Here is a 12,633-nt window from a genome sequence, read left to right on the forward strand (position 1 = left end):
TAATTTCTCTGACAGAGATGTTACTTTTCTGTTCAGTTATCTGATTTGCGAAAGGAAGGGGTAACAATGTATGCTCTCAGCATGCGGAAGCTGGAGAACCCAACTCTCTCTAAAAGAAAAAAAGTCCTATTTTTTTTTTACTTTTATCAGTTCATGTTTACAGTGCATAATGATTACATTCGCTGTGGGGGTTACATGTATGTAACACATCTCACTTCCCTTCCTTTTTCCCCTCTACTCCCTTTTATTTTTCCAGCATCAGATTCATTTGTTTATAAGAACTTATAAAGTTAATTATCATATATACAGATTGACAACTAGACTAATAGGTCAAAGAACATTATAAAACATAAAAAAATTGTACTAAGTCAAGGTAAATTTTTAGGTACATTTTTCACACTGAAAAAAATCCAAATTTTTAAAGATCTGTTTTACCCTCTGGGTTACAACTGGGCAAGCCTCAGCTCTGCCACAAATTAGATAATGCTGAACAGATCACCTAACTTCTATAAACCTCAATGCCCTAATTTGTAAAATCTGTAGTAGAAATGACCCTATTTGACTTGCGTCAGACAGGTAGATAATATGTACAAAAATACTAAGTAAAAAAGGAGGGCTGTTGTTATTATCTTCTGCTTTTCAACTTTGCTGAAAACCTGTGTAAATAAGCTCTGGTGAGGCTCTCAGGAGCTCTCCTAAAAATGATGCACTGCTGTTGGACCTGTGGCAACGTAGAACCTTTTTATTTTGCTTTTATTTATTGCTTTTTGGTTTTGGGGACATTGGAATTCTAAATTCTGTCATGTGAATTACCTCTGGCTTCACTGTGACTGCCTAAATAGATGATGAACAATGCAGTGACATCTCTTGCAGTCACATCTTACTATGCTGTAGGATTGCTAAGAATGGATGTGAAATGATGAGCAGTCTTTTAAGTTGGGAGAAAAGTTGTAGGATGTTGTGAGGGTACAATTGTATGCAATAAAAATAGATAACCTTCCTTCCACCACCATTATATAACAAACAAGATTCAAAAACTGTACTCACGTAAATTATAGGGCTTTGACTGCAGGTCTGTGGATGGCTCCCAAGCTCCAGGAGCAGTCCTTTCTGGTCTTGGGTACAGAATGGCACCACCTGGTGGCAGTTTTCCATCTTGATTTTAATATCCACGAGGACAATTCTGGATCACAGGACGGCTGGACCTTCCAGGGCAGTGAAGGCAGTTCTAGCTAGGACCATTTCAACAGCTTTGTCTGGGGAGATTATGTGAGGAGAATGCTGAGAGCAGGATTTTCCCGCTAAGTCTCACACCTGAAGTGGAGTTGCCTGTTCTTCACTTGCCTCGCCTCTCCTCATACTACGGCCCTTACACAGGATAACTGTAAGCTACTCCCCTTGGAGAAAGGGGGCTGACAGAGGACAGGAGCTGTCTGCCAATCACACAGTGCCTCAGTTCACAGAATTCCAGGGTTTGTATGTATTCATTCACCTACCGAAACGTGTTTATGATATGTGGTGCATGTTTCAAAAGGTACCCTAACAACAGTGGGTTTGTGGGGGGGTTGTGGGGGGGTGATTATAGGAAAAAGATGAGAATAGACTCTGCTTTGTTCATTTACTCCTATGCTGTTTGAAAAAATTTAGTAACATGCATATATCTTTACATAATATGTATATATCTGTAGAGATCTATGGATACCAATTCAACAAATGCTGATTAATTTGACAATCAGTTCTCATAATTAGCGAGAATTTGTGAAAACATTTCAGCCCTTTCACTGTGGGTTTTCTCCTTCCAGTCTGGCTCAGCATCGTACCACATTTCAGGTGTTTAGCATTTCTTCATGCCCGAGATCTAAGTGCAAATGAGTGGATTTCTCTTCAGTAAAATTTTCTGTGTTTTTATTTGACTTCTGCTAATTGGCAAAATGGTATTTCTCTTTCTGGGAATTTACCTAGTTGATTTGGATTTTCAAAATCCACAGCTAATAAGACCAGATGAACTAGCTTACTCTGGGCCAGACTTGATGAGTATCAACAGCAGCAAGATGCATCAGAAGACAGGTATAGTCCTTTTAAAGTAGTCATAAAATATTGACTAATGTACGAAGTGAGCACCTGAAGTTGTTTCCACATCACCAAGATACAACTCACATTTTTGCTTTTGCTTTATTCTGTATCACCTTACCAATTATTCCATGTTTTTCTTTTTATACTTAGACTCTAAAAGAGAAAAGCATTGTTCAGGATGACAAAGAGGTGATCTTGACCTCAGAGGAGAGTTTCTTTGTCCAAGTGCATGATGTTTCTCCAGAGCAACCTAGAACAGTGATCAAAGCACCCCGTGTCAGCACTGCCCAGGATGTCATTCAGCAGGTAAAAGCCTCTCTGAGGGGAGCAGATGTGTAGCTCAGTGGCAGGTTGCTTACCTGGCATGTACAAGGTCCTGGGTTCAATGGAAAGGAGAGGGGAGGAGAGGAGGGGGAGGGGAGGGGAGGGGAGGAGAGGGGAGAAAAAAGGGAAAGGACAGAAGAGGAGACTGGAAAGGACAGGAGAAGGAAAGGAGAAGAGAGGAGAAGGGAGAAAAGGGAAAGGGAAGAGCAAAAGGAAAGGGGAAAGAAAAGGGTTGAGAAGAAGAGGGAAAAAAAAAGAAAGGAAAGGAAAATTCTTTCTTTCAGTCCTTTTGTCAGTGTAATTTACTGGGACAAAGCAGATGCTTATGACAGCTCATTTTTTAAATAAAATTCTAGAACATGGGGGACCCAAAAAGGAAGAATATGTCTTTTTAAAAAAATATTTTTTCTTTAAAATAACAGTTTTATAGGGCTGTGAATTTAGCTCAGTAGCACTGCACCTGCCTTGTAAGCACAAAATTCTGAGTTCAATCCCTGATGTAGTAGTAGTAGTAGTAGTAGTAGTAGTAATAACAGCTTTCTTGAACTAAACTATGTATACTATATAATTTACAAACTTAAGTTTTATGATTCAGTGGATTTTTGCATATGGACAGAGCTGTACAACCGTGATCACAATCAAATTGAGGTTTTTGTTTTCTCACAATAAACACTCTATCCACTAGCTATCCTCTCTTAAAGCTAGGAAATATTATCCTTCACTCCAAATTCTTGTGGATACTAAGTATCCCATCAACATTTGTTATTAGTTGATTTCTTGATAGCAGCCATTCTTTCTGGGGTGAGGTGGAATCTCAGTGTTATTTTCTTCTGCATCTCTCAAATGACCAGTGATGCTGAACATTTTTTCATATTTATTTGCTGTATCTACTTGTTTGTCATAAAATGTCTGTTCGTTTCAAATGTCCATTTTTGAATTGGGTCTAACTTAGGGAGTCTGATTGTTTTTAAGTTCTTTATATATGCTAGATAGTAGACCTTTGTCTGAGGGGCAGCTGGTAAAAATTTTTTCCCACAATGTTGGCAGTCTCTTAGCTCTGTTGGTTGTTTCTCTTCCAGTGCAGAAGCTTTTTGATAAGTTGAGATCCCAGTTGTTGATTCTTTTTGGAAGATCTTTATTTCTTTTGCTCATCTCCGTCTCCACAAAGTACAGCACAGTATCTGAGACACAGCAGGGCCTCAGCACCTATCTGATGAATAAATGAGTAAACAAAAGTATTTGTGTACTCAGTAAAAAGGGAGACCATCTGACTAAAATTCCTTCAACATCTAAAATTGTGACAGAGGCAGCCTTATAGGACAGGGAGTCTCCGAGGGACAGGATTATGTTCCTCACTGGCTGCATGACCTTCATGTCCATGTATTTGAATGTGTGTGCAGAAAATCCAGGGCAAGTCTTTAGTCTGTTATTTATGAGCTGTTCATACTCTGAAATCTTAACCTTAATAAGTTTGATTCCTCATCCAGAATCTGCTTAGCTTTTATAAGCTTATGCTTCCTCATCTACATCATAGATTTCTGGATGTAAGTGAAATAATCTGAGAAAGTGTGTTATAAGCTACAACTAAACAAATGTAAAAGGAGGAATTAGATGACATCTGGAAGGTCCCCTCCCTCCCTCTATAAAACTGTGTGCCACTTTTCCACCTTAAAGTTTATTTTTATTTTTATTTTTGGTACTGGGGATTGAACTTGGGACTTTGCACTTGCAAGATAGGCGGCAGAACCACTGAGCTAATTCCCCAGCCCTCCACCTTAAAGTTTAATTAGAATGATTGCACATGTTGAAGATACTTTATTCAGTTGGTCATAACTTATCTTTCAGACATTATGCAAAGCCAAATATTCCTATAGCATCCTGAGCAACCCCAATCCAGGTGACTATGTGCTTTTGGAAGAGGTAGTGAAAGACACACCCAACAAGAAGTCTTCTACTCCAAAGTCTTCACAGAGAGTTCTTTTGGACCAGGAGTGTGTGTTTCAAGCCCAAAGCAAGTGGAAAGGTGCAGGGAAATTCATTCTTAAACTAAAGGAACAGGTGCAGGTAAAGTTTAAAGTTACTTTGCTCTTTTCATTAAAACACCTCATATTCATAATCATGTTATGATCAGACTTGGGAGCTAGTAAAATCGAGAAGAAAATTCTTAAGTCAAATTTAGTTGGGAGAAAATTGTTGGGCTTTGTTTTCACTGTGTGGGGGGAAAATGTGTTTCATTGTGTGGCTACTAAGCCCTGAGAGTCACTTGGTCCTTCCCAGAGCCCTCCTTACCAGAGAAGTGAGGTGGAAAGGGCTCTTTCTGACATAGTGCTTTTGAGGACCTTCAACCAAGGAAAAATTCTTTTTCACCACAGGCATCTCGAGAAGATAAAAGAAAGGGCATCTCTTTTGCAAGTGAACTCAAGAAGCTCACCAAGTCAACCAAGCAGCCCCGGGGACTCACTTTATCTCCTCAGCTCGTGGCCTCAGAAAGTGTCCAAAATAAGGAGGAGAAACCTGTAGGTAGCTTGGCCTCCAGTGACACAATGGATAATCAACTGTGACTAAAGGGCAGCATGTTTCACCAGGTATTCAAAGTTATTGTAGCCTTCTGAGACAAGGCTCAACTGAAACTACTTTACTAGGCATAGTTCACATGGTGTCTTGTGTCTTCTCCACAAGGATATCCCCTGAAGGCAGCTGGGAACAATGCCTTGAAAAAGAACAAGGGCACTGAAGCCAGTAGTATCATGAGCTTTTAACTTTTTAGCCCTTATTATATAAATAAGCAAAATCCCAACAAGGCAACCAACTTGACCAAAGTGCCATACAGCCTTATTTCATCAAACACAGGACTGTCTTAAATATTAATAACTCACATGAACATTCTTCAAAGGATCTAATAGATCATTCAGCTTTTATCCTTTGGATTCCTAGTTTTATGTTATTCTAATAGGTTCGATTTAGCATAACAATTGAGGCTTTCTGCCTCAATTAAAAATATTGCAGCCAGGATATGATAGTTAAAAAGAAAGCAAAATAACGTAATAGCCTCCATCTTGAAAATGTAGTGTTTTAGGGTGTTGCCAGGCTACTTGACATTCACATACAGAGTAAATTTATCTTTTTGTTTTGAGACAGGGTCTCACTATGTACTCCAGGTTTCCCTTGGACTAACTATGTAGCCCAGGTTGGCCTCAAACTCATAGTGATTTTCCTGCCTCAGCCTTCCAAGTGCTCAGGTTACAGGTGTGCACACCATATCCAGCTCATTGTTTTTTTTTTTTTTTTTTTTTTTTTTTTTGCAGTATCGGGGATCAAACTCAGGACCTTGCACTTGCTAGGCAGGCACAGTGCCACTGAGCTACATCCTTGACCCTTGCTCATTGTATCTTCTTTTTATTAAGTTTATTGGTACATTTGAGATATACAGTATGATGCTATTCATCATTGGGAATTGGTACCTTTATATGATATATCAAGCTCATTGTGTCTTAAAGCAGATTATTTATATGGAATCTGAATAAAAGCATGTAAAGGAACCAAACATATTTCTACTTCTCACTTAAGTGATTTTTTGAAACTGGTCTGGCTGTTACCCAGGATGGCCTTGAACTCCTGGGCTCAGATAAGCCTCCTGAGTAGCTGGAACTACAGGCACATGACACTGTGCCTGGCTTTACTCAGTTTCTTAATGATCCTGAGATCATTAAAGCGCACTTTTCATCTGTCTCACAAGAGACCAACAGCAGAGTGAAGACACTGATGCTTATACCACATAGCTTTACCATCTGGATGATCACTGTCTGAGATTTCTCATTTAAAGGTGCAAAACTGTAAATAAGGAAGAGTGAAGGGGGTGAAGGGAACACAGGGGAATGGGGAAAAAACAAGAACCAAGATACATCATGTACAGGTACAAGATCCCAATGATGAATGTAACCGTATTGTTGGCTTTCAACGTACCAATAAACTTAATAGGAAAAAAATAAAGTTGCAAAACCGCAGAAGTTCACAACTGAAGAATCCAGATACTTCTTTAGGGAGCCAAATTTGATTTATACCCGTCCAAAAGAAGGCCCAACACACTGAGACCGTGTTTCTGTGTTTAAGGAGCATCTCCCAAAATAATTGGTGCCCCAGACTACATTTACAAGGCTTTCAAAATATCGAGTGAGGCCAAATACAGGAAACCACCCCCTCCAAAGTGTATGCACATCCATCTATGCCAGGAAATTCAGGGTTGTTGAGTTTCTATAGAAAAGACTCATCAGGAAGAAATCTCACAGCTGTTGCAACAATTGACACCACATAGCATCAGATCACAGTATTAGTGCAATCATGTAGCTCCGATAAAGTTCAGCACTCTCTGTTGAGATAAATCTGGTATCCCAAATGTTAAAGCCCAAACTTGTTTTCTTGTTTGCTTCCGTGCTGCTGAGGTATTAGTGTCTCCTGCAAGAGCCAAATGGATTCTAAGACTAAGCACCAACAATGAGCCCCTCTAACTTTTAGAAAATGACTCACAATCATAGTGGGTCTGGGAGCTTGCCATAAAGACACTAATCAACATTTAAAATATTGTTTTCATGCCCAGAACTTAGCATCAAATGTATTACAGGTGTGATAATGGCATACACACGTCTATATTGTAATTTTAGTCTTGATGGAGTAAAATTACACTAAGGCTGATCAGAAATGTACTACTTTACATTTAAGCAGCCCTCTGTGTACCCCAAGACTGCAATGAGTACAGAGGAATACAACTCTACCGGAAATGCAACTTAAAATAATATGCATAACATGATGACATTACTATTTTAGGAGAGCAGGAAGAGTGGCAGTGATCTAGATGATGGCCTTCAGATTCAATTTTCCATAGGGCCGGGGATTTAGCTCAGTGCTTCTGCCACCTGCCTCACAAGCACAAGGTCCCGAGTTTGATCCTTGGTACAAAAAATAAAATAAAATTTTTAAAAGTTTCCTGAAGCAAGCAGAGATTTACAATCATTTGCTTAACTTCACACCTTTACTTAAAACTGGGGAAGCTTTTCTTTAAAAACAGCCGTTGGTGAAACTGTATTTATATTCTGTGTTCTCACCTCCTTTAAAATGCTATTTCTAAGAACACTTAGTCTTTCTGAATGTGCTCATAAGGTCAGTGTTTTTGCTACTGACGCAGTATTTTGTTCATGTTATTTGTTGTAAAATGATATCTAAAGTTTCAAAAATAATAAAAGTTAAACGACTTATTTGAATGCAATTGTTAAAAATTTTTTTCTAATGTTCTACTCCTGGAAACATCATGTTCTAGCACTGGGTTTGTAGGAAATAGATTCCCCCAAACACAGCCATCAGAGTTGTGGGTTTCGCTTAGCTCAACAACCCAGAACTCTTCATAGGCTGTAAATATTTCTGCTTCTTCATGTTCAATACACTAATAAGGCTGTGTATACTATGTTACAGGTGAAGATCTTTTGGCAAGGAGTTAAAGCCAAGAATGAACATGGTGGAAAGAAATATAATTTATTTTCATTAGATTTGAACTGGAAACTGATGACATCTGAACTGCAACCTTTACACAAGATGTGAAGTCCATGCCAAGGACAAGTGAAATAGGACAGGGTGAATGGCCACCAACCAATTTACTGATTTAACAAAGCGGTGAAGCACGTGGGACTTCCCTTTTACAAATGCTGTTGTACGTGCAGTGAGAAGAAACATCCTTAAGTTTGCAGTAATTCTCTTAGAAAATAAAAAGGTCAGCATACTTTTCTCTGCAAAGGGCCAGACAGGAAATATTTTAGGGTTGGAGACCATATGGCCTCTGCTGTAACTATTTTGTAAGTTGCACACTCTGCCAAAGTGCACAGACAACAGAAAAAATGAATGAAACTAGCTGTATTCCCGTGAACATTTATGGACACTGCAATTGGAATTTCATATAATTCTCACGTATCACAAATATCCTTTTGATTTTTTTCAACCACTAAAAAATGTAAAGATTGGGCTGAGGATTTAGTTCAGTGGTGCCACCTGCTTTGCAAGTGCAAGGTCTTGAGTTCGATCCCTGGTACTAAAAGCAAAAAGAAAAAAGAAAAAAAAAATGTAAAAACTATTCTTAGTTCAAGGGCACTATACAAGCAGGTGGTAGGCTGAATTTGGCCTAAGGACCAGAGTTTGCTGACCCAAGCTAGAGTACTGGGAACAAGAGGCACAGAGATCTGAAAATGAGCAAAGCACATAGTTTAGCCACACATTTTATGGCTGAAAATTGAAAGCTACCGGGCATTGCAAATGTAAATAAATTCTGTAAGATTCGTTAAAAGTAATCAACAGTTACTATACTGTGTACCACAGTGTACTTTTCTTTACAATTTTTACATATAGAAAAAATGCTAGTTTTTTTGCAAAGGTTATTGCTCATATATTCACAGATTATTCCATTTTTGGTTTTCACAAAATGATTTTTAGAATGATGAGTTGTGATACCTTAACAAAAAAACCTAATCATTTTTTTTAAATCAGAAGTAGTTTTGTGTTTAAGGTAGCTTTATTTATTTTGCAGGGTTTGTACTGACACTGTATTTGTATATTTATTAGCCATACCTTTTTAATGAGCTTGCTGTGGATTAGTTGTTCTATCTCATTATTTGAAGACAAACTTAAAATGTATACTCTGAACATCTAAAATGGGTTAGACTTTCATGTAAAATAGTTTCATCTTCATTTCTCATTAACCGAAGAGCTATGGATCTAAGTCATATTTGCAATTTGATGTAAATTTTTTTTTTTAAATTTTGCTGTACAACACCCAGTTAAGTGTATTTAATGGATTCTTAATATTGGTATGAAGCAAATTATAACTTTAAAAATGAAATGTTTTCCTCTAAATCCCAAACTTTATTTTTCCATTCTTGTGTTAAATTTTAAGACATTTTTCATGTTTTATTATATTCTGAAAACAGAAGTGTCAAATGTATACAGCAAAGCTTTTGTGTCACTGAAAGTTAAACTACCATTTTCTTGCCAAAAGAATTAGGACTGTACTCGTTTAATATTGTTTGTATAGTGCTACAGGTTTCCTTTTAACCAAATAATTTGCAATAAACTCATAGTGCTATCCCATTTTTTAAATATCCTGGGAACAGGGCTGCAGATTTGGCTCAGTGGATCCGCTGCCTGCCTCGCAAGCTCAAGGACCTGAGTTCGATCCCGGTACCAAAAAAAACAAATGAACAAAATATCCTGGAAACAGTCTATGAAGTCTCTATAAACTAATGGGCAAATGGTTTGGATTGGCTTATCATGGGTTAAAATTTGAGTTACTAGCCAGGGTAAAGCCAAAACTATGCAGAGTAGTGAAGCAAAGCAAAACAAGTCTCTCCAGATTTATCATTTGGCTTTCAGGCTTGCTAAATTCCCTCCCTCACTTCCCTCTGCCCCCGCCCCCATGGACTTGAACATAGTTGTGAATATGGTTACAGCACCAACCTTACACTTACCTTCAGAATGAATGTGAGACAGGTGTTTGGCAAGTGAGAGAACCCAGCCTACTGCCTACATTGCACCCAAACTTGGTTGCTTATCACATTTTGAGAATAAACTACATACTGTATTATGATTGAGTCTTTGGGATTTTGGGGAGGACACAATGCTTAAACATGTAGAGCAGTTTACAATCTACTACACTCACATGTCACTTATGACGGGGATGCATTTGTGGAGAAATGCATGTGAACATCAGAGTGAACTTATACAAACCAAGATGGCTGTGACATCATTGGGCAGTAGGAAGTTTTTAGCTCTATTATAACCTTAGGAGACTGTCCCATGACATCCCCAAAGTGGTCTGTCATTGACCAAAATGTCACTGAGGCATGTGACTCATAACTGACCAACACCTCATTTTTGCCAGCAACATAAAATTTTTATTTAAGCTTCTCACTTCTGAATTAGTTATATAAGAATACTACACGAAATTATTTTATTATTTAGAATACGTCTAAAATAAACACAAGAACTATACCCACTACCATTTTATACTTTTTAGATTATAAGAAATCTGGATAGCAAATTCTTATCAGTAAAGTTGATATAGAAAAGAACCTAAAATATGCAACCTGGCTTTATAACAGTACTTCAAGAAGCTTCAGTAAAAGTGAAAAGAAATGATCATGAATTTTATCACTCTGTTAAGATTTTTTTAAAAATTTATCTGGCAATAAAGGGTCAGAGTAAGAATTCAGTAAGACATGTGATGTTGGGATAGAGGTTAACTTCCTCTCAGTGACCTATTTGTAATTGTCATTATTTTGCAAGATAATAGGATTATTAGAAGGCATCAAAGAATCAGGGAGCTGAAGGAAGTGACCACACTCTCCAGGCAGAAAGTATTCTCTTGAGGATAAAGCTGTCTGAACAACAGTGGAGTAATAAAATGCCACCCCATGTCAATGACTGTGCAGACAATGGAGGCTCATGAATGAAAGTGGGCCACGTAAAATAAGCACCAATTCTCCTTTCTTAACTGTATCTTCCATATCTCTGCAGATTTCTCCTCTGCCTATACACCCTAGGTCTTAATTATGAAAAACACTGAGGTCTTGCCTGCAAAACTGAAATAACCAAAACAGAGCTCCACCACAATTATGCTCCTATGCCAAAGAGTAGGATTTTCCTGGCAGTTTTTGACATTTCCATGATCCATTGTTATAATTTGTGTTCTCATCTCTTTTTATCAACTTTCTAAAAGTAATCCTTGATTGACAGCTAAGGATTCTGACACAGGAGTACCTGAATCTCTCTGAAACACATACTAAATCTACATGCTTACTGTTAATCTCAAGTGTTTGCTATGCTCAAGCCTGCAGTCAAACAGCTCTCAGATCATACTTATTTCAGATGACATAGGTCTGTTAACTCTGAAATAACTCATTCTGACACTGAATTAGGTAATACCACATTTTTTTAGTAAGCAAATGACTTAACTCAGCAGCTAAGGATCATGGAACACTGAAGCTATCTTACACCATTACCCCACCTTACTTTTAAGTGCCTAGTTTAGTGCTAAGCAGATATTAAGTGCTCCATATTTGTCTAGCTGAAAAAGTTAGGCTGTAGATTACTAAAGCCTCAGTGTCTGTCTTTAGTTACTAATGACTACATTTAATTCCAAAAATAAAACTAATAGGTTATATAAGTAAATGTACAACTATATTTCATCCTCAAATTCATAAAGAATATTCAAATATTATATGTATATTTTTATGGCCCCACTATTACTATACTTATAACACAAGAATGTTAAAAGCATAATACAGGCCAGGGATTTAGCTCAGTGCCACTGTGCCTGCCTTGTAAATGAAAGGTCCTGAATTTGATCCCCAGTACCAAAAAAAAAAAAAAAGCATTAATACAAGCATAAAACAGTTGATAAAATTTCTATTTTAAAACTGATTTTTCACCTGAACTACAATCTTTGCTGCCAAAGTGAAGTATATATTTGTCTATGATTTGAAATAAATGATTTGTGACATGCATTTGTCACTTGTGCTCTGATGGTGACAGACCCTTTGGTTACCCACACAAATATTTAATATTCCTGGACTTTGTCTTATATGTAAATGGTAGGTTACAAGCAAATAAGTTCTGAAACATTCCTTTCTCACCATTAATCAAGCCTTAAAACTTTGACCTCAGAAATATTTTTAAAATCACATATAAGAATATGCTAACAGATTGACATATATGGTTAAGCTTGTATCTGCCACCTCTCTGCTGCAATGGAAAAGGAATTTTCTGTTAACTTATCTCATGAAAAGAGAGCTAAGTTCCAGACCAATATAAACTGGCTTTCTATGACTGAAGCAATAAGAGATTTAATTGGACTGCTATCCATTAAAAAAAAAAATTCTCACTATAGGAAAGAGAAAAGGCAGCCATTTTATTGAGCTACTAACAGTAGAAAAATGTTATACACATACTTCATAAGGCATTCCCAGAACATAGGCATAGCTATTATATAAAATATTGCTTTATAATTATATTCATATGAATACACATTTTACCTGTATCAAGATGAAAAAGGGTCTCCTGTATCCTATTTATTGCTAAAACAGAATGGTAGTCTGAGACTTGTTTTTTTTTTCCCCCAGGAACAATTCTTCCCCCATTACTCTCCAGGGCATGTCACAAAATGCACACAACTTCAAAAATAATAAAATCATATCAAAATTT

General features: G+C 37.4%; 1 protein-coding gene across 1 annotated transcript in view; it reads left to right on the plus strand.

The window, feature by feature from the left end:
* Plce1 (phospholipase C epsilon 1) overlaps window positions 1-8,423 on the plus strand; it is a 226,551-nt gene extending 218,128 nt beyond the window's left edge. The window contains 4 exon segments of the mRNA XM_033766342.1: window positions 2,224-2,379; window positions 4,243-4,461; window positions 4,770-4,982; window positions 7,861-8,423. Of these exon segments, the coding sequence (XP_033622233.1) occupies window positions 2,224-2,379; window positions 4,243-4,461; window positions 4,770-4,958 (564 nt within the window). The 3' untranslated portion in view covers window positions 4,959-4,982; window positions 7,861-8,423.
* Window positions 8,424-12,633: the final 4,210 nt, after the last annotated feature.

This window comes from Fukomys damarensis, unplaced genomic scaffold (genome assembly GCF_012274545.1).
Source record: "Fukomys damarensis isolate Sample0158 unplaced genomic scaffold, DMR_v1.0_HiC HiC_scaffold_20, whole genome shotgun sequence".
Lineage (NCBI taxonomy): Eukaryota > Metazoa > Chordata > Mammalia > Rodentia > Bathyergidae > Fukomys > Fukomys damarensis.